This window comes from Girardinichthys multiradiatus, chromosome 11 (assembly GCF_021462225.1).
Source record: "Girardinichthys multiradiatus isolate DD_20200921_A chromosome 11, DD_fGirMul_XY1, whole genome shotgun sequence".
Lineage (NCBI taxonomy): Eukaryota > Metazoa > Chordata > Actinopteri > Cyprinodontiformes > Goodeidae > Girardinichthys > Girardinichthys multiradiatus.
The window spans coordinates 21,879,458-21,898,930 of NC_061804.1; the positions used below are offsets into that span (position 1 = coordinate 21,879,458).

Here is a 19,473-nt window from a genome sequence, read left to right on the forward strand (position 1 = left end):
ATACTTGGTCGGGAATCCGTTTGCAGAAATGACTGCTTCAATGTGGCGTGGCATGGAGGCAATCAGCCTGTGGCACTGCTGAGGTCTTATGGAGGCCCAGGATGCTTCGATAGCGGCCTTTAGCTCATCCAGAGTGTTGGGTCTTGAGTCTCTCAACGTTCTCTTCACAATATCCCACAGATTCTCTATGTGGTTCAGGTCAGGAGAGTTGGCAGGTCAATTGAGCACATTGATACCATGGTCAGTAAACCATTTACCAGTGGTTTTGGCACTGTGATAAGGTGCCAGGTCGTGCTGAAAAATTAAATCTTCATCTCCATAAAGCTTTTCAGCAGATGGAAGCATGAAGTGCTCCAAAATCTCCTGATAGCTAGCTGCATTGACCCTGCCATTGATAAAACACAGTGGACCAACACCAGCAGCTGACACGGCACCCCAGACCATCACTGACTGTGGGTACTTGACACTGGACTTCTGGCATTTTGGCATTTCCTTCTCCCCAGTCTTCCTCCAGACTCTGGCACCTTGATTTCCGAATGACATGCAGAATTTGCTTTCATCCGAAAAAAGTACTTTGGATCACTGAGCAACAGTCCAGTGCTGCTTCTCTGTAGCCCAGGTCAGGGGAATGCGGCACCTGTAGCCCATTTCCTGCACACGCCTGTGCACGGTGGCTCTGGATGTTTCTACTCTAGACTCAGTCCACTGCTTCCGCAGGTCCCCCAAGGTCTGGAATCGGCCCTTCTCCACAATCTTCCTCAGGGTCCGGTCACCTCTTCTCGTTGTGCAGCGTTTTCTGCCACACTTTTTCCTTCCCACAGACTTCCCACTGAGGTGCCTTGATACAGCACTCTGGGAACAGCCTATTTGTTCAGAAATTTATTTCTGTGTCTTACCCTCTTGCTTAAGGGTGTCAATAGTGGCCTTCTGGACAGCAGTCAGGTCGGCAGTCTTACCCATGATTGGGGTTTTGAGTGATGAACCGGGCTGGGAGTTTTAAAGGCCTCAGGAATCTTTTGCAGGTGTTTAGAGTTAACTCGTTGATTCAGATGATTAGGTTCATAGCTCGTTTAGAGACCCTTTTAATGATATGCTAATTTTGTGAGATAGGAATTTTGGGTTTTCATGAGCTGTATGCCAAAATCATCCGTATTAAGACAATAAAAGACCTGAAACATTTCAGTTAGTGTGCAATGAATCTAAAATATATGAATGTTAAATGTTCATCATGACATTATGGAAAATAATGAACTTCATCACAATATGCTAATATTTTGAGAAGGACCTGTACTGTTGGATGTGGTTCGTCCTTCTTGGTGGTATGCTCACATTACCCTGGATACCGTGGCTCTTGATACGTCACAAAGACTTGCTGTCTTGGTCACAGATGCGCCAGCAAGACGTGCACCAACAATTTGTCCTCTTTTGAACTCTGGTATGTCACCCATAATGTTGTGTGCATTTCAATATTTTGAGCAAAACTGTGCTCTTACCCTGCTAATTGAACCTTCACACTCTGCTCTTACTGGTGCAATGTGCAATCAATGAAGACTGGCTACCATGCTGGTCCAATTTAGCCATGAAACCTCCCACACTAAAATGACAGGTGTTTCAGTTTCATTGTCCAACCCCTGTATGTACAAAAGGCTTCTTGATGCTGTGTTTAGACTCCTAGAACAAATAAAGTCTTGAATGTGAAGCTCCTATTTGGGCCAATAGGTGTCGCTGTTGGACGAGACAACGCGGCAGAGAAGAAGAATTTTGTTGTTGAAGTGTAGCTTTCACCTAGCGGTAATATTATCAATGTGTTTTCCAAAGGGGAACACGTTTTAAAACAGAAAATGTATTAATAACTTGGAAGTACCAATTTCGCATGTGAAGACGTATCAAGGTGGGGTTGCTGTACAGGACCGGCGATTAGCTTTGCGTCCACTGCAATAATCATGAGCGACATGGACACTTCCGCCACAAATAAAGACAATGACTCCACTCTTCTGCTCACAAAAGACGGGCAGAGGTATTTTGTAAGTAAAAGCGGAGCTGTGGACAGTAGAAATGTGACAACGCCCCAAGAATTGGAGAACAATGTGTCCTCATTCAGCGTGGACGATCCGGACGAAGAGAGCGACGTCCTGGATGTTTCTGATCCCAGAGACGGCGCAGCCAGCCCGGAGGAAGAAGAGACCTCGGAGGGCGACAACGCCCCCAAGCAGTGCACCTACGAGGGCTGCACCGAGACCACCACGCAGGTGGCCAAGCAGAGGAAGCCGTGGATGTGCAAAAAACACCGCAACAAGATGTATAAGGATAAATATAAGAAGAAGAAGAATGACCAGGCTATGTCCAGCGGGAAGCTTGATGTAAGCAAAAGGTTCTTTAAAATCTAGAGGCTCGTTTTGATTACAGTTTGCGTCTGTCTTAAAATGACATACAAATAAAGGTGTCGCAGGTGTTTTTCTCCAGTTTACTACATCTCGGTGTAACTACTTCATTGCTCTTTTTGTGGGAATGACCAGGAAAACTCAGAGGAGCGTCCAGTGTCCGTCAACAAACAGCGCCTGGGGGCCATGGGGGACCGTCCAGCCAGACCCTCCCTTATAGAGCAGGTCCTCAACCAGAAAAGACTGGTGAGTCGTTGGCCTGGTTTACTCACTGCCATGATGCAAAAGTACATGGCTCACATAATATGATAACAACTAACTCAGAAGGGTGGAAATGTGAGAACATGAATAAAAAGCAGCCTTATCAGAAATATTTCTGGAAACATTACCAGCCTTTGCTTTATCCCCTTCTTATTCATCCAGGTTTGCCCTTAATGTATCTTAAATATTATTTGAATGAGAAAATATTTTATATTGTCCTTTTGTTTCTCTTCCTCTGCCTAAAACATTTCTCAGCAATGCACGTACAAGTCATCTGTAATTCCAGCAGAATTGAAAACGATTTTTTGTAAAGTCATACAAAAAGTAGAAAGAAAGATAATACATAACATATTCTCTACTTCTCTATCCTTGCAGAATAATTTGTTGAACTTAGAGGTTACCTTTCTAGAACAAATAGAGTACATATTAAGAGCTTAGTTACCTAACTATAAATTCAGAGAAAGTACACTGTAAAACTTTCAAGGATAACTGTTGTGGAAAATGACTTTTCTGGAACTGTCAGGTCACCATTCCCAACCTTAGGAGTTGTTCTTCTGAGCCTTAAGAGTTTCCCTAACTTGAACTCACAAGTGACTTTTTCTGGACTTGACATGACTTTCCTGAAACATAAACTTTCAAAGTAACCTTTAAATTCAAGGAACGTAACCTCAAATCTTGAGGAAAGTAACCCTTAAGTTCTGGTAAATAACTTCTAACTGCAAGACGACTTCTCTACCTGAGCCACAGTTGCTCCTATAAACATAGTGGTTGTTTTACTGCAACTTAGAGGTTACTTTACTGGAACTGATGTGTTACATTCCTGAAATATAGAGATTACTTTTAGGAAAGCACAGGTTACTTCCCTAAATGTCCATATTACTTTGTGGAACCTGCTGGGTACCTTTCCAGAGCATAACATCTTTATTTTTCTGTGAAATCTAAGAAAGGGAAATGAATGTTCCCGAAAGTAACCTCAGCCTTACTGAAAGTGGCAGGTTACAAACCAACTTATCAAAAAGTAACCTCTAATATCCAATATGCAATACAATAACACAATATAGCATGAAAAAAACAGAAGAAATTATAGAAATAGCCTTTTGTTTTTTACTTTTTCATGTTAATATTTTTGGCCAACGTTAAGAAGAGCTGCACCTGGTCTAGTGTTCAGATTTTCTCTTTTATTTCCATATTTTATCATGAATCTAACATGAATGTGTCCGTCCTCCAGTCTCTCCTCAGGAGTCCAGAGGTGATCCGGTTCCTGCAGCAGCAGCAGCAGCTCCTGGCTGCACAAACCCGCAGCCAATCACTCTCAGCCAATCAACAGCACTTTCAGGGCTGTTGACTAGTGTGGACCTGACAGTATATGTGATGCAGTTGCAAAGACTTTAAAATAATACAAATAACTATCTCTGCTTGATGCATAAAGCTGCATTCCGCACAAAATCTGACCTTGAACTGTTAAAGAAAATACATTGTTAAATGTAAGCAAACATTTTTCTCCATTAACTTTACGTTTCGGTTTAATTTTAAAGTTGCTTTTATTTCCCTTTATTTTGCAGTTTTAATCAGGACCTTCAAATGTAATCGTCTAAAGTTGTTTAGATATGGCAGCGCTAGGTGATATATTTACAGTGGTTTCTAAACACCCGTTTGTCCTGTGTGTCAGTTCCCATTCTCTGCTTTGTAGTATTTATTATATTATTGTGAACATCACCCTAATTCACCTAAATATTTCCTCGTGACAATCACTGTTGATATTTTGAGCCAACAAAGAGTTTCGCAGCTTGTTCTTTTGTATGTTGTTTTCCGTCCTAAACTTTAGCACAAGCTAAATTATATCTAGATGTAAATAAGTGAACACAAGCCAAAATGTGTGATGTGAAAATGTAGGTTATTGTATCTCATCTGTGTTATACAGTGTACCTCCTGCTCAGTGTATAAAAATAAAAAACATGAATACTGAGACTTTGGCTACAGAATGAATTTTAAGGCATGGTTTGAGCTTTATTCTTAAGGAGGGAACAAATGCTTAAAAAAAATCAAAATGTTGGAAAAACAAATGATAAAGAAAAACTTTAATTGGACATGTAAAAAAAAGCTGAAGTACATTCAGTCAAACATTGGTCAACACATGGAAATACACCACAAATCACTAACATAACCGAGTACCTCCAAATATATCCCATTTATTTTTTGTGCAGCTAAAGTGTCCGAATGAATCCAGAAATGCTTCATTATGCTGAAATTGGCGACCTATGTAAGTCAAAAGGAAATGATATAGTATGTTTACATCATGTTAAATAAAATACCAGTTCTAGTGTACACTTTTTCCATCAGCGATTGCACAGTAGTCATAATGTGATGTTACGAGAAAAATGAAATGGGCAGAAAACTGACCAGAACATATGACTACCTGTGTGAAGACAGCAGGCACACACTCAAAAGTGTTTGTGCGTTTATGTTACGATACTGAAGAGATGGGGTTGTGCGGGGAGCCCATCTGCGTGAGCACCTTGTCCAGCCATTGCAGGGGTCCATGCAGGTGCACTTCGATCCAGCAGGGGGTGCTGGTCACATCCTGACGGTGGTATTCAGCTCCCCAGCCCTGAGGAATTGAAGCAGCCATAAATCTCAGCTGGTGGAATAGTGATGTGGGTGCTAACAAAAGACATTTAACCACACCTTGTATGCAGCAGGATCTGACATGTCATGTTTTTATTCAGTTTTTAGTAAGAAATGTATGGCCTGTTCCTATTTATGTATAGTAAAAAATGAAAATTGGCACCTTGACGAAGCTCATGCGGATGGTGCACATCTTAGTGAGCTCATAGACGACCTCGAAGCCGTGGTTGACAGACTGGGCGAGAAGCTGAGCGAACAGCTGGTTGTTGAAGATCTTCAGGCTGCAGCCGCTGGGTATCTTGCACACGGTGGAGGTGTGGAAGCCGTGCTGGAAGTTACAGTTGCGGCTCTGCACAAAGATGCTGCTGTCGCTCAGACACTCGGCGTACACCTCCCCACCCACATAGTACAGATGTAAACCTGAGAAAAGAGGCGAGGAGGAAGGTATTAAACGTTCAAGCTTAAGATAGTTCAGTACAAATAAACTACTAGAAAAACAAGAGGATTTATAATAATAATTTATAATGGAGTAAAGCAGTGACACCAAGGACACACCCACAGGAGCAAGAGCCACCCAAATAAATTTGGCCCCGGGCCAAATAGTCTTAGATGCATAATATCGATATGCATGAATTTGCATGAGTTGCAATATTATTAATGCTAATGTGCTTTCTTTTTGTTGTAACATATAAAATCAGATATGATCATAAAATCAAATCAGCAAATTTTTGGTACCTAAAATCATGAAATTACAAATTGTTCTGGGTTGAAACAAATCAGACGAAGATTATATTTTTTTCGGACCTAAATTTCAAGTTCCTCTATAAAAGCATACCTAAATAAAACCTGTGAAAATCTTTTATGGCTTTTGGTTCTGGTGGATCACTTTAAGGTCATTAGTGGCCCCACGCTCTCTCATCCCAAAACTTTCTGAAGGTGCACATGTGTAAAACAAGAAACACAATTTTAAGTAATAAGTATATGCATAAAATACATTAGGTAAAATAGATATAACATAAATATCCTAAAAAAGATAATTATTTTACACAAGTTGAAACAAGTCTGAAAATACAACCGAAATGTATATTTTATAAAACAATATATTTTTCAGAAACAATATTGAATACCAACGCAAGCTGCTTAAATTTATCTGGTAAAATAACATGTACAACATACAAATATGAATGCAAATATATAAATTATAATTATTATATAAATACAAATAAATACAACTAAACATAAGGTATGGCAATTCTAAAATAATTCTTAGTGTTTTATAAAAAACAATGTTGCAACTGACACTTGTTTTTGTGCTTTTAATTTTATTTTGGGCAATGTCTTTTAAGGTTTTTGTTTTGTAAAGAGAAATGCTTTGAATATCGATTTGTTGACTAACAAAAAGATAAAGACACACTTTGATAATTTAATAAAAAGACAATCCCTTGGAAAACTATTCATAAACCCGGGAACTTTTGTCACATTACGACCTCAAACTTCAATGTATTTTATTAGGATTTCAGGAGAAACACAAACACAAAGCTGTATTTATACAAAGAACAAAATAAATTTAAATATAAATTAAACATAGACTGGCTCTTTTTGTTTTACTCTTTAAGCTGTTATTGCAGTCACAAACACAGTGATACTCAATAATTGTCATGTATTGAAAGTTTAAGTTGTTTTGTAAAAAGGGAGAGAAGCAATCACTTCACATTTGTATAACAGATATAAACCCCCAATATTATGACTCCAGGTGGCCTTATATAATTCTGATCACAAGAGGGTTAAGAACCAACAGGCCCACTTCAAGCTCAGTTTGAAATTTATAAGTGGTAAAATTGGCCCATTTGTGATATTTGAATGTGTGTGCATTCCTTTTTCCATTCTCGGTTTTCTTTTTTCCGCACTTATCCGGATCTTGAAATGCTCAATAAAAATTCCACACATTTCTAGACATTTCAACACTGTGTAGGAACCCTGTATTTAAGGTTATCAGATTAAACGGGGTTGAATACAATTTACTGCAATGTATCTTTTCCCTTCCACTTCACTGCCCTACTTGGTATTGGTTAATCACATAAAATCCCATTCAAATAAATTGAAGTTTGTGGTATTAATGTAACTAAATTATGAATCAGCTAAAGGTGCCCACCTTTGCCTATATGCCTGCGTGTGTGCTCAATGGTAGAGTTGCGGTTGACATTGGAAAGCAGACCGAGACAGAAGCGGTTCTTGTTGTTGGACGGGTCTGTGAAGCCGTCCACCAGCACGCTGCGGGACGAGGCGTGGAAAGTCTCCCCCACCCGGTTGTTGAGCTCATAGTAAGCGATGGAGCACCAGTACTCGGGCTCCTCGTAACAAACGGGCCTCATATCTAAAGACAGAGTTAACTTACAGGTGATGGTGGCCTTTTTTTATTTTATGTGTAGATTTTCTATAATGGAGGAAAATGATAAATTACCTCGGTGTGGAGCAGAAAATGTGAGTTTTGTGGTTTCTGTGGAGTTGCTTGGCTTCACATCCTCTTGAGCGTTTGTCTCCATCATGCTGTACGGAGGTGGAGGCGTGTCAGCTAGAAGACCACAAACATCGGAAAGGGAAAAAGATTCAGTGCAGATTAATCAGGGTCAGTTCCTTTAACAACCAAAGCTCTGGATTCCTACCTGTGATGTGATATGGACTGCCAGGTTCTGCGGAGCTGCTAGGGGAGTTGGGATAACTCTGAGAGGTGGGGGACTGTGCGAGGGAGGAAGCTGGAGAAGAGCAGAAGGAGGAGACCGGAGGCGGCGGGAAGGAGTCTGGGTAGGTGGCGTTCTGGGGCATCAGAGGCTCGTTGTTTAGAGAGGCATTCCTGAATTTGGCCAGTAAACTGTGCTGAGGGTTGAACTCGCTGTGGCGTGGGACCAAAACTGGTGGAAGCACTAACGACACAAGAAAAACCTTCTAAAACATTCAAAGCAGACAATCCAAACTCAAAATCCCCCAAATGCTCATATACAGAATCAGCTCATGTGTCCTGTCCCTTTACTCAGAAATCTTTTATCAAAAAATGATGGATATTCTCCGGTATTATGTGTACCTGGAGTCTCCACGCGCCTGTAGTGGTACGGATTGACGCAGATGTCCTTCTGTTTGGAGCCGAAGGGGAACTCACAGCATTCGAGGGGTTTCAGCTCATGGTGGGACTGCAGGTCAGGCCAGCGCCACACCCTGCAGTAGATGACATGGGGAAGACCCTTCCTGTGGGACACCTGCAGCCTACCGTCCAGCGACCGAGGAATTGTCACACACTTACCTGAAGGATTGAATAAAAATAGAAATACATATAAATATCTGGCTTAATGCAGACAAAAACTGAAGCATCAAAGGTCAGGAACCACGTTACTGTTGTAGTTAGAGAAGATGGAGCTGCTTTTTACTGTTTAGTCTGCAGTTATTTACAGACTTGACAAATATTAAAGGTCATTAGATGATTATCCAGAGAAGAGAGAATCAAAACTTCTGATGCAAGTTTTTATCTTTTTCTTCAGAATTGTGACTTACGATGAGACATTTGATCATTTACAAAAATGAAACCTTGTGATAAGGTTGAAAGTTTGTATTCAATAAAGCTTTTACAAACTTAGAGGTGTTTAATGTATCTATCAGTGGTGAAACACTAGGAAACAAGACACATTCCCATTAACTTCTACATTTTTTGTTGTTAAAACCAATGTATAACTTGACAGCTTTGTTTCATTTTGTATATTCATACCCACTTATTGCCATTTCGTCCCAACCTATATCCATTCTAACCCATAAACCACTTCGTACCCTTGTACTTAACCAAAAAATATAGAAATTTTTTATATTGGTGGTTTAGTTTTTTGATTAATTATCCAGATAATCATAAACATGCTTTTGTTATTATGTTATTAATTGTATATTCTTTTTTCATCACTTTGTATTACAACCAATTTCCATTAATTATGATTCTAAACACCGTTTGAGGCCTCGGGGTAGGTCTTCTTGCGGGTCTGCTTCTGGCAGGGGTATGGGTGTCGGGCATGTTCTAGGACCTGGATGCTGTGGGTCTTCTTTTCATGGGGGTACAGTTTCGCGGGGGGCTTTGTTTTTGGGGGGCTGGTGGGGGTGCATTTGCGAAGTTTGGGGGGGGGGGGGGGGCTGGGGATCTTGGTCCCGGTTTTCAGTTGGTTCTCAGGGCCTGTTACCTGTCCCCTAGTCTTTTGCCTGGCAGATGTGCCTATGCCTCCCTCCTTTGTTGGGACTCGGCAAACGGGGGTGCCTGTTGGGGTCAGCCGGGGAGCTGGCTCCCTAGGAGAGCAGTTTGCCCCCCAGTCCTTCCCTCCCCATCCCTGGACACCTCCCTCCGCCAGCTCCATCACATTACCAAGGGCCTTGGGGTGCGGGTGTGCCATTGGAGTGCCGCAAGGGTTTTCCATCTCTGCAGTCCCATGGCAGCCTGTGCCCCAATTTTATTGTACAACTTAGACACTCTCACTTATAACATTTTCATGACATTCACATGTAGGGCTGGCGGAGTCAGGCTTGGGGTCTTTTCACACCCCCGTTCGCTATTTCCCATCTGTGGTCAGATGCCGGGAGAGGGAATGGGCCCTCTAGTCGGGTCTGGGCTGGGGTTGGGTCTTGTCTGATGCTGGGGCTGGCGTTTCGGCTCTCTCGGGATCGCTTGGGTTCCCTTAGATCTCGGCCCCTGGCTTTGGGCCCTGGTCTGCTGGCTGGGAAGTGCCGGGCTCCAGTAGGCATTGATTGGAATGTGGCCCCGCTTTGGTGGAGGGGCTGGCCGGCTGGACTGCTTGGTGGGCCGTGGTGCGCCATGCGGAGGTGTGGGTGGCCAGCGGGCTGGGGCGCCCCCGGGGTTGGGGGGTGGAGTTGGCGGGGTGCCTGGTAACTGGTGCTGCCGTGGCCTTCTTCCACTGCTTCCTTCTGTGGTTCTGGACCATGGTCGGGTGCCGGGCTGCGGCTGACAGTCGGGTGGGGCGGCGGAGCATGTCTTGTGACTGCACTGTGGCGGTTGTGCTTGGCCTGGAGCGGTTGACCTGCGTGGCCCAGGTACCCGGCTGGTGCATGTATCCCTCTCGTGGACTGGTGGGCTGGGGCTGCTGGCGCTGTCTGGGGGGGTTGGGCGGGCTTGACGGTGTGCTGATCTGCTGGCTGTTGTGTCCAGGGGGGGATCGGGGTGGTGGACTGGGAGATGGCGTGGAGGGGCTGTAGCCTGTGGGGTGGAGGGGTTGTGTCCACTTCTAGGATGTGGGGTCACCGGCATTTGGATCGGTTGGGCGGCGATGGTGGACCTGAGCTGGATAGTGTTTCTCCCTGGGCGGTCGTTGCAGTGGCAGTGATGTAGTGTTTTTTGTGGCTGAGGGGGGCGTGGTGGGGGACACTGGCCCTGGGTGCCTGCCGCTGGCCGGGGACCTCTTGGTTGGTGAGTTTGTCCCATCATGGTGCAGGGTTGGGGATCCTGTTGTGGGTGCGGTGCTCAGTGGGGTCTGCCCTGTTGTGCCAGTGGGCGGCGGTGGCGTTGCGCAGGGCCCTTGCCTTGCCGTTGCGGCGCACTGTGTGGTGGGGGAGCGGGGTGCGGCGGGGGTGCTTAGAGCGGGGTTGTGTGTGGAGCTTGCGCTGTGTGGGTGTGGCTTCATTGGCTTCTCGGCTATGGAGTTCACCTGTGGGGTGTGCCCCTGAGGGGGAGGGGATTCATGGAGTTTGGGTTCGGGGGCATGTGTTCGATATCGGTGTCCTTGTTGGGGGTGGCCCTGTGGGGAGGTTCATGTTGGGGTTCACTGTGGGTGGGAGACTCATGGGGTTGGGATCAGAGCTCATTGGGGGGTCGGGACTGCTCCGTCCTGGGTTGGACCTGGTTGGCCTGGCCCCCTGGGCTCTGTCGGGCCTCTGCTTGGGGGGTGGTGTGTCCCGGGGTCTTGGGTCTCTGGGTCCATGGCTGGATCTGCTCGGGCGTGGACGGCGTCCGCCGGGGCCTGTGGGCTCGTCGCTGCGGCTCCCTGGGGCTTCTGCACTGTCGCTGCTGGGTGGTTCCCCTGGGACTCTCCACTGCTCTTCTCTGGGCGGGTTGCAGTAGTCCGGGCGGTGGTTCTCCTGGGGTTCCTGTGCTTTGGGGGGCCTTTGGATGTCTGTGGCTCGGATCTCCTCAGTGTCCGTCCAGGGACCATGGGGCAGGTCTGTGGGTCCTCACACTCGCTATTGCATATTTTTGTGGAGAAACATTGTATACAAAAGCGCGTCCACACTCATACTCACAGGTGTTAAGCTTCAGGTGTTGACAGATACACAGATGTTCTATATTGGGCTGCACTTCTCACTAAGTACATTTTACATTCATAAGTATCCTGTACTATTTTGTTAAAAAAAAAAAAAAAAAAAAAAAAAAAACAGCTGCAGCTGTATAAGCAAGCAGGTTGTAATCTTGTATTCTCTTCATCCTTCTTTCTCTCCTCCACTCTTTCCTCCTTTTCTCCCCTTTTTCCCTTTTGCCCCATCCCTCTTTTTTTCGAGCTTCTTTTTTCCTTTTCATTTCAGTCTCCGTGTCCGTAACAATTGAAATATTCCCAATGAAGTTTATAATAAAGTTTCTTTTATAAATATCACGCAGAGCTTTAAAGTTTTAGCTGTGATGCTCTGCTTGTGAAAGTAAATCTGTTGGACAATTTCTTGGCACTCAGACAACAATTTTGAGCGCTACTCTGCCAGACAGAACATGGTTAAAAAAATAAATAAAAATAGATAATCATAAACATGCTTTTGTTATTGTTATTAATTGTATGTTCTTTTTTAATCACTTTGTATTACAACCAATTTCCATTAATTATGACTCTAAACACCGCTTGAGTCAGTCAACTCTTAGAAAATATGAGCAATTATAAACCCTTATCAAACCAAACCATCAATGAGTGACTTCCTGCTGTTATATATTATTAACTGGAAAGATATAAACACCTTTCCTGATATCAGCAGGTGCAGAAGCACCTCTAGTAAGTTTTGAATTGGTCGCTAGATGGGGACCACTAATAATTTCTGGGTGGCACCCAGAATAAAGAAATTTAGTAAATAAATTAATGTAAACATGTACTCTCATCATAAATCTGACAGGGTGTTCATCCCCCCCCGGTGGTTGGTTGTCATTCATTGGTTGTCACAGCAGGTACCTTACTGACAAAAGGCAGGTACAAACAAAAAAAAAATTACAAAAGGGAAAAAATAACTAGATTTATATGCAGGTTTGTTGAATGTGAAAGGAAACTAAAGGGCAGAGAAAAGCCAGTGTGGATATGCAAGTAACCTGAAGTCTACACAGAAAAGTCCTTTACTGGGATTTTTAACTACAAAGTCTTTCGTTATGATGCACAGAAAATGTTACATTCAGATTCAGATATCTGAATCATTGGGCAGTGTGTTATCTATTAATATTATATTACATCATAAATGTTTGTAATATTATTTGCTATGAAAAGTATTCAAACTTCTGGGGGAACATGTGTGTCTAGTAAGAGTTAAAGGATTGCAATAGCGCAAAATAAAAATACTCTAGCAAGTATGGATATTCCAAACTGATTTAGGTACAGCTCTTTTGATTTGATGTCTTCACGGGTAGAAATGTCACACAGAAGTTGGATAAAAGTCCGAAAGTTGCATTCTATCTCGGGATTATCTTATCATTCATTATATTGGCTACGGATGCCACATGAAGCAGCACCATAAGCTAAACTCTTCTGTGTTTATCATAGGGCTACTCACTGGGCTGCCCAGGGCAGCTGAGGGCTCTCTCCAGTTCCTCCATTGCTCCCTTCTTCTTCTTCAATTTCTTCACCAGAGAATCCACAGCCTTTTCTGCCCACTTCTCCTCCTCGTCTCCTTGTTTCCAGCCGAGCAGACGCTTAACTGCTGGGCTGGTGAAGGAGAACAGGGATGTAATAGAAGAGGAAGAGTTCATTTCGATATAGAATAATGTTTGGCAAGATGGGTTGAGATGAGGTCCAGTTAGCGGTGTAATCGTTCCTTTGAGGCGCAGGAGTGAAGTGGCAAATAACTTGCAGCCAGGACACAAGAAAAAAAAGGGAGGATGAAAGAGGTAGTGGGATGAGTAAACAGAGATGTTTATTTCTTTTATTATTTTGCTGCAACTTCTAAGCAGCTCTGGGGAAGATGCTGGACCTCAGCCAGCACAGTGTAAACTATAAACCCCTTCTGTGTTGGCACAGATGGGATCCAGCAGCTTTTTATTCAGAGCCTCCTGCAGGGTTGGTTTTTCCTCACGCAGCCAGACATCCCCCTCAGGTTTCAATCATCTAGCAAGAGACAGGAGAGACCGTATTAAGCGACAGTTTTACTAAGACTGTAATGTTGGAGAAAAAGGGATGTTGGTGTTCATTTAATCTACACATATTATTGTGATTTTTAATTTCTTGTTACTTTATGACCACAAAAATCCACGTGTTTTACTGAGGTTGTATCTGACTGACAAACATGAAGTTGTTTGTATTTGTGAAGTAGATGGAAAATGATTTATGCATCTAAAAAATGTGGTGTGCATATGTATTCAGCACATCTGAGTTGACACTTGGTAGAACCACCTGTCGTTGCATTTTCAGCTGCCAGTATTTTTAGGTATGCCTCTAAAAGCTTCATCTGGAGTCTTGGGTCTTGGACTTTGACTAGACAATTGTGATACATGAATATACTTTGATCTAAAGCATTCTGGCTCTGGCAGCAGGTTTTGATTTGTTGCTCTACTAGATAGTGAACCTTTAGACTTGACTTGACTTTTGCAACCTTAAGCAGGGTTTTTTCACAGATAAATCCTGAATTTAGCTACATCCAACTCGGACCAGATTTACTGGTTGCTGATGAAAAGCATTCACACAACATGATGCTGCCATCACCATGTTTGACAATGGCAATGGTGTGCTTAAGGTTTTGTGCTGTGTTAGGCCTAATTCATTCCCCCAGTCCACTACTGTCAGCATGTAAATTTGGTCATCTAAAAGCGTCCGCTACCTTCCGCTAGGACTCTACATGCAGCTTAGGTTTTTATGACCGCACAGACTGTGTGCGTCGACAGTGACAGTGATTTAAAAGGTGGTTCCAAAAACAAAGTAAATGAAAAAAACAATGGGTAACACCATGAAAACAATTTAAACCAACAAGGTTTGTTTTTAAGAAGTATAGTGTTTGTTGTTTTTTTCCTCTTTGCATGATATGATATATCAGAAACTACATAGTAAGACAACCGCTTTGATTTCTTGGAGAAAAATCCCTTTGTTCGTTCTTTTTGACATCTGGGTAGAGAGTGTAAAAACTAGTACATCATCCTCCCTATGAGGCTAAAGTGAGTGGAAAGCTTTCGTTCAACTGAGTCAAAGTAGTATAAATATGGCACAGCTCAAGACAAGTGGCTTGTGTTTCTGGATGCGGAGAGGTATGCTCAGGCCACAAGTTTTCCCCATGCATAGTGTTTTGCATGTAGGCCAAAAAGTTCAATTTTGGTCTCCTCTGACCAGAGCACCTTCTACCACATGTTTGCCAAGTCCCCTTCTTTGGCTTTCTCCAAACTGCAAACGGGACTTCTTATGTTTTTCTTTTAAGTTTGACTTTCTTCTGCCACTCCACTGTAAATATCAGATTTGTGGAGTGCATGTCTAATAGTTGTCAACAGATTCTCCCACCTGAGCTGGGGATCTGTACAGCTCCTCCAGAGTTACCATGAGCCTCGTGGCTGCCTCTCTGATCAATGCTGTCCTCTCCTTTCAATTTAGATGAACTGCTATGTCTTTAAAAGTTTGTGGTTGTGCCACAAACTTTTAAATGATTCATCAGATTTTCAACACCTGCCATATTGTTTTATTTAGGGGTATCAGAGTAAAGGGGGCGGAATGCAAATAGATGCCACACTTTACACATTTTTATTTGTATCACTTTACTTCCACTTCACTGTTATGAGAAAAGTTTAAATGGTCTGCGAGGCACTGTAAAGGAACTGGGTATTGTAGGTGGATTTCCATAATAAGGAGGCTTAATCAGCAGGGTTACACAGAGCATGCCTGTATCATACTGGTCTCCCTTATGCTAAACAATATTTTTCTCAGAAGGGGAATATTAAACACTTAACAAAACTGTCTCACACAGAGAAAGCCAAGCTGGCCAGGCTCATTTCTAGATTCACCAACAATGAGGAATGTCCTTTCTGGCCTCTGTTTCTATGATCATGCCACTGACGCCCAGGAGCCTTACTGTCTGGCCAGAACACATCACAGAACAGGAGGGGGAGAGCGAGACAGGGAGGGAGACAGACACACAGTCCCTGTGTTTGTATCTTTCTGTCTGCCTAAATAGTCACTGAATATTACACAAATGCCCACAGCAAGGTGCAGGAGTACAAAAAGATGCCTTTTTATTTACAGCCTGTAACATATTTACACTGAAATTATCTAACACACAAGCAGAAAAGAATAACTTGTCTGCTTGCTTTTCTTCCTCGTGTGGTTCAGGCTTTCAGCATTTTCACTTCATTCTTGCAATGCCGATTACAGCTTTGTGACACATCATGCATTTGGGTTTTTTTTTTTTTTTTGTGTGCATAAGATGTAGATTGAAAAAAAGGACCCGAAATGTAGAAGGTGACTTACAGTTTATTTTTAACTAGAAGGTGATAATGGCATTATGTGTATATAGAACAGATCCACACTGAAACAGATTTTGGACTCATCATAAAGACTATGCATCTGCATATCTGCATAGTTGTGTTCATGGGACCAGTTTTGTGGCCCCTGCATGGCAGTCAAGCAGACAGCTGAGTAGGTTTTTTTTTTTGTTTGTTTGTTTTGTTTTTTACAATGACAGCAAAAGCGCAGAAGCTCAGTGCTGCATCAGTCAGTCTCCGCTGCTGCCGCTGCTTTATGGAGCCTGGCGTCACTCAGTCTGCAGCCTCAGATAGGCTAATTACCTAATGCTTTATCACCAGTACACCCCTTCCCAAAAAAGTAAACACGCCAGCTTCCTTTAACTACCACTGCATCCAGTCTTTCTGCCGCTGCAGAATCCGGTTTCTGCGCTAACCTCTGCACACACACCTTTACTTTGCGTCTGAAGATGTGATCATAAACATAAAGATCTAATAATTTAGTTCTTATAAATGACGTTTAATAACATGACTTCAGAAATCAATAAAATCATTTTTTTTTTATATACAGCCCTCATTATGAGCTCAAAATGAAGGGCTTAAATTTTTAATTGCTGTTGTAAGTTCATAAAAAATCATAAAAGTTGTCCGAGTGAACATCTTACGCAACTCCTAAAACAATTTCGCTTTGCTCTCGGATGCAAATTTATAACACAATATAAAGTTAAAAATACATTCAAAACATTTACTAACCCTGCTTTTAAAAATATTTTTCTCACCTCTGTTGTCACAAGTGCGGTTGAGAACGTGGAGGTTTCCGCGTCTGCAGCGGGTCAGGCCGGTGTGCTGAGGTTGTGAAGGTGTGTTTCTGTCTGCAAGTGTGTGTGTGCGTGGAGGGGGCTGTGTCCCGGAGCGTGTGATTACGTTGAGAAATAAAGAGAGCACTGAAAGAGAAGTGCATCCAGATAGTGTATTTCAAAATAAAAGTGCGTCAAAGTTACATTCTCAGCAGATGCTTGTCAGTGTCAGCGCCGAGGAGCAGCTTCTGTAACCCCTCCTTACAATTTATATATTTGTTATAAATTGTGCTTTAAAGAATCTGTAATCAGTAGCATAATTCAACCAAGGTTTAACTCTATATATTACAGTTCCTGCATTTATTTAAATCTAATATGGTTTTAATAAAGAAAATGTATTGAAAATGCATTTTTGTAGTATAAAGTTTTTTAATCTTAAACTTTGTTTTGAAGAGCATCTGTTCAGGTTCCATCAGTGTAAGTGTTTTATATTTTGAAGCAAGGGTGGTTAATAGTCGTCTACAGTCCTAATACAACAATGAAATAGCCCTCAGGCTTGGATTCAAACCAGAAGATTGAATCAGATACTAACTTCAGCCTTATTAGCCAGTTGTGGCATACGGGCATATATTTTTAATAACTGTAAATGGACCGAACTCATATATTGTTTTTTTTTACTAACCGTTCAAAGTGCTTTTAGAGCCACACTGACTCAGCCACACTCACAATGCAGACATATGTATTCACCTTCATGCAGATAGGTTGGCAACCAGGGGTTAGGTGCCTTGCTTATTGGCACATCAACTTTTGGCACAGTAAGGAAGCAGGAATGAAGCCAACAAATTACTGTTTACTACTGCAAGATTACTACTGTTCCTACGGAGCCACATCTGCCTCTAATTGCCATTGAACTTGGTGTCGAATCAGATACTAAGCTCAGCCCCATTAATCAATCCTGGCACACAGTCACATTTTCTTAAAATGGTTACACTTTACATTAGGCAGGGGGTACAAAGTCCTCATTGACCGTTCATGCAAATAACCAACAGAAAAATGATGGAAAACAGTCTTTTTTTTTTTTGTTGCCAGAGTGCTTGTGCCACTCCCTGGCAGAGAGTCATATCATCCATATTGAAAATCGTGGTAGGTGCCCCAGCTCATTATAAATAAAGTCATTTATGCACCCACTGCTTGACTGTTGTCAGTGAGCGTACAAAACCATTGAGCTTTCATTCCAGAAAAGATGAATTCATACTGTTTTACAACCTAATGATTTATAACAATCACTTATTTTCTTTTTTCTTCCTTTTAATTCCATTAAATTTGATATTTGTGCTTATTGTCGAACAGTAGAGGAATACTTAAACATACATGCCCTTTTTTCGTATTTAATTTGCGAATGCATACTGAATGTTTTTCTTAAGGAATACGGTAATGAATCTCCTAACGACGCTCAAGTAAAGCTCAAAATGGTTTATTGTGACGTTCCGGTAACAGGGTCTTCCGGTGATGCGCGTCCACGTTCCCTCGCATTGACGCAGGTTTTTTTGAGAAGCTCAGTGGCTCCGCTCCTCCAGCAGCCACAGCCGAGCGCCACACAGCCTCGGCGGCGTCAGCCTGGCTGGAACCGCAGCGCCTGTGTGCTGGATCCCTCCGCCTCAACCCCACCATCCTGGAGCTTTCCCAGGATTTCAGATTCGCGGTGTGCGCGCCCGTTTGCGTGCCACCTGAGCCACGCACAGTGCGTCGCACCCCTCCCCCCCCCTTCTCCCCAATCATCAAGCTGTACCTCATGGAGATCCACAATAACACCTGTTCTCTTCAGGCTATTTTAGCAAGTTTCCTATAGGACAGCTGGCGATATATTGTCTTATAATTACCTATTTATAGCATACTTTTAAGATCGAAAAAGTTAGTTTTCTAAAGGCAGACTTATTATAAATAACTATAATAGCTGTAATAATAGTAATAAATGCGTTATTATTTTCTCGAAATATGATCTTAAAGATTAAGATTATTTTATCTGTCAAATTGATCATAATTATAGTGTCATCGGACAATTTGACTCTCACTGAAAAATAAGAAATTATGACACAAACTAACCAACTGCACCTGTGGTGTGAAGGACTGATAAAATCGGCACTCGTCCTGTGCGCCCTTGCTCCACAAACTCCCTCACGGTGTGAAATTTGAGTTTTCTGTTTGCACGATCACGCACTGTTGGAAGTCATGCAGAGGTCTTCCTCGTTGCGGATGGATACGATCCTATTATTGGGAGTGGCGTGACCGGTCCAGTTAATGACGCAAACTCGGCTGGCGACAGTAAGTCTACAAGTTTGACATTTTCACAGTTTACAGCAACTGCTGCGGGACGTAAAGTTGCTGCCAGCAGCAAGTGAAACCTTCCTGGAGACCCCTTCATAAAAAAAAAACATATAAAAAAACATGCTCTATTCTCCCCCCACCACCAACCGTCAGGTAAATCATCTAATAATCTCCGGCGGACCATATAGACCTGAATAAAAGTGTTCCCAAGGGATTCAAGTGCCAATACAGGAAAGCAAAGAGGCGTGCCACAGCCAAAATTGTTTTTTTTTTTCTTCTTCTCTTTTACACAAGAGCTGATTCCGGAGACAGGAAGCAAGAACTGTGCAGATGATGATGATTCACCGCGTCTGTGTCTTGTTTGGTTGTACAGAGGGCAGACAGGGATGACACAAACAGGATGCGCTCCCCGGGGCTCCTTGAGGCCCCAGAG

General features: G+C 42.8%; 2 protein-coding genes across 5 annotated transcripts; one reads left to right on the forward strand and one right to left on the reverse strand.

Annotated features, from left to right (window-relative positions):
* Window positions 1-1,713: 1,713 nt before the first annotated feature.
* On the forward strand, window positions 1,714-4,610 carry LOC124876473 (regulatory factor X-associated protein). Its single transcript, XM_047379289.1, has 3 exons — window positions 1,714-2,360; window positions 2,517-2,627; window positions 3,871-4,610. The coding sequence occupies exons 1-3, from the start codon at window positions 1,944-1,946 to the stop codon at window positions 3,985-3,987; spliced, it is 645 nt and encodes a 214-aa protein (XP_047235245.1). The 5' UTR covers window positions 1,714-1,943; the 3' UTR covers window positions 3,988-4,610.
* Window positions 4,611-4,624: 14 nt separating this feature from the next.
* Window positions 4,625-18,970, reverse strand: smad9 (SMAD family member 9). 4 transcript variants are annotated; one of them, XM_047379288.1, is made up of 10 exons: window positions 18,828-18,970; window positions 16,698-16,862; window positions 13,038-13,588; window positions 8,347-8,562; window positions 7,931-8,188; window positions 7,729-7,839; window positions 7,420-7,641; window positions 5,431-5,687; window positions 5,059-5,250; window positions 4,625-4,898 (listed from the first exon to the last, which is right to left on the reverse strand). In XM_047379288.1, the coding sequence occupies exons 3-9, from the start codon at window positions 13,231-13,233 to the stop codon at window positions 5,107-5,109; spliced, it is 1,404 nt and encodes a 467-aa protein (XP_047235244.1). In that variant the 5' UTR covers window positions 13,234-13,588; window positions 16,698-16,862; window positions 18,828-18,970; the 3' UTR covers window positions 4,625-4,898; window positions 5,059-5,106. The 4 variants fall into 4 exon arrangements, with proteins under 4 accessions (XP_047235244.1, XP_047235240.1, XP_047235243.1 ...); XM_047379284.1 differs by having other exon boundaries at window positions 4,625-5,250; XM_047379287.1 differs by lacking the exon at window positions 16,698-16,862 and having other exon boundaries at window positions 4,625-5,250; window positions 18,828-18,937.
* Window positions 18,971-19,473: the final 503 nt, after the last annotated feature.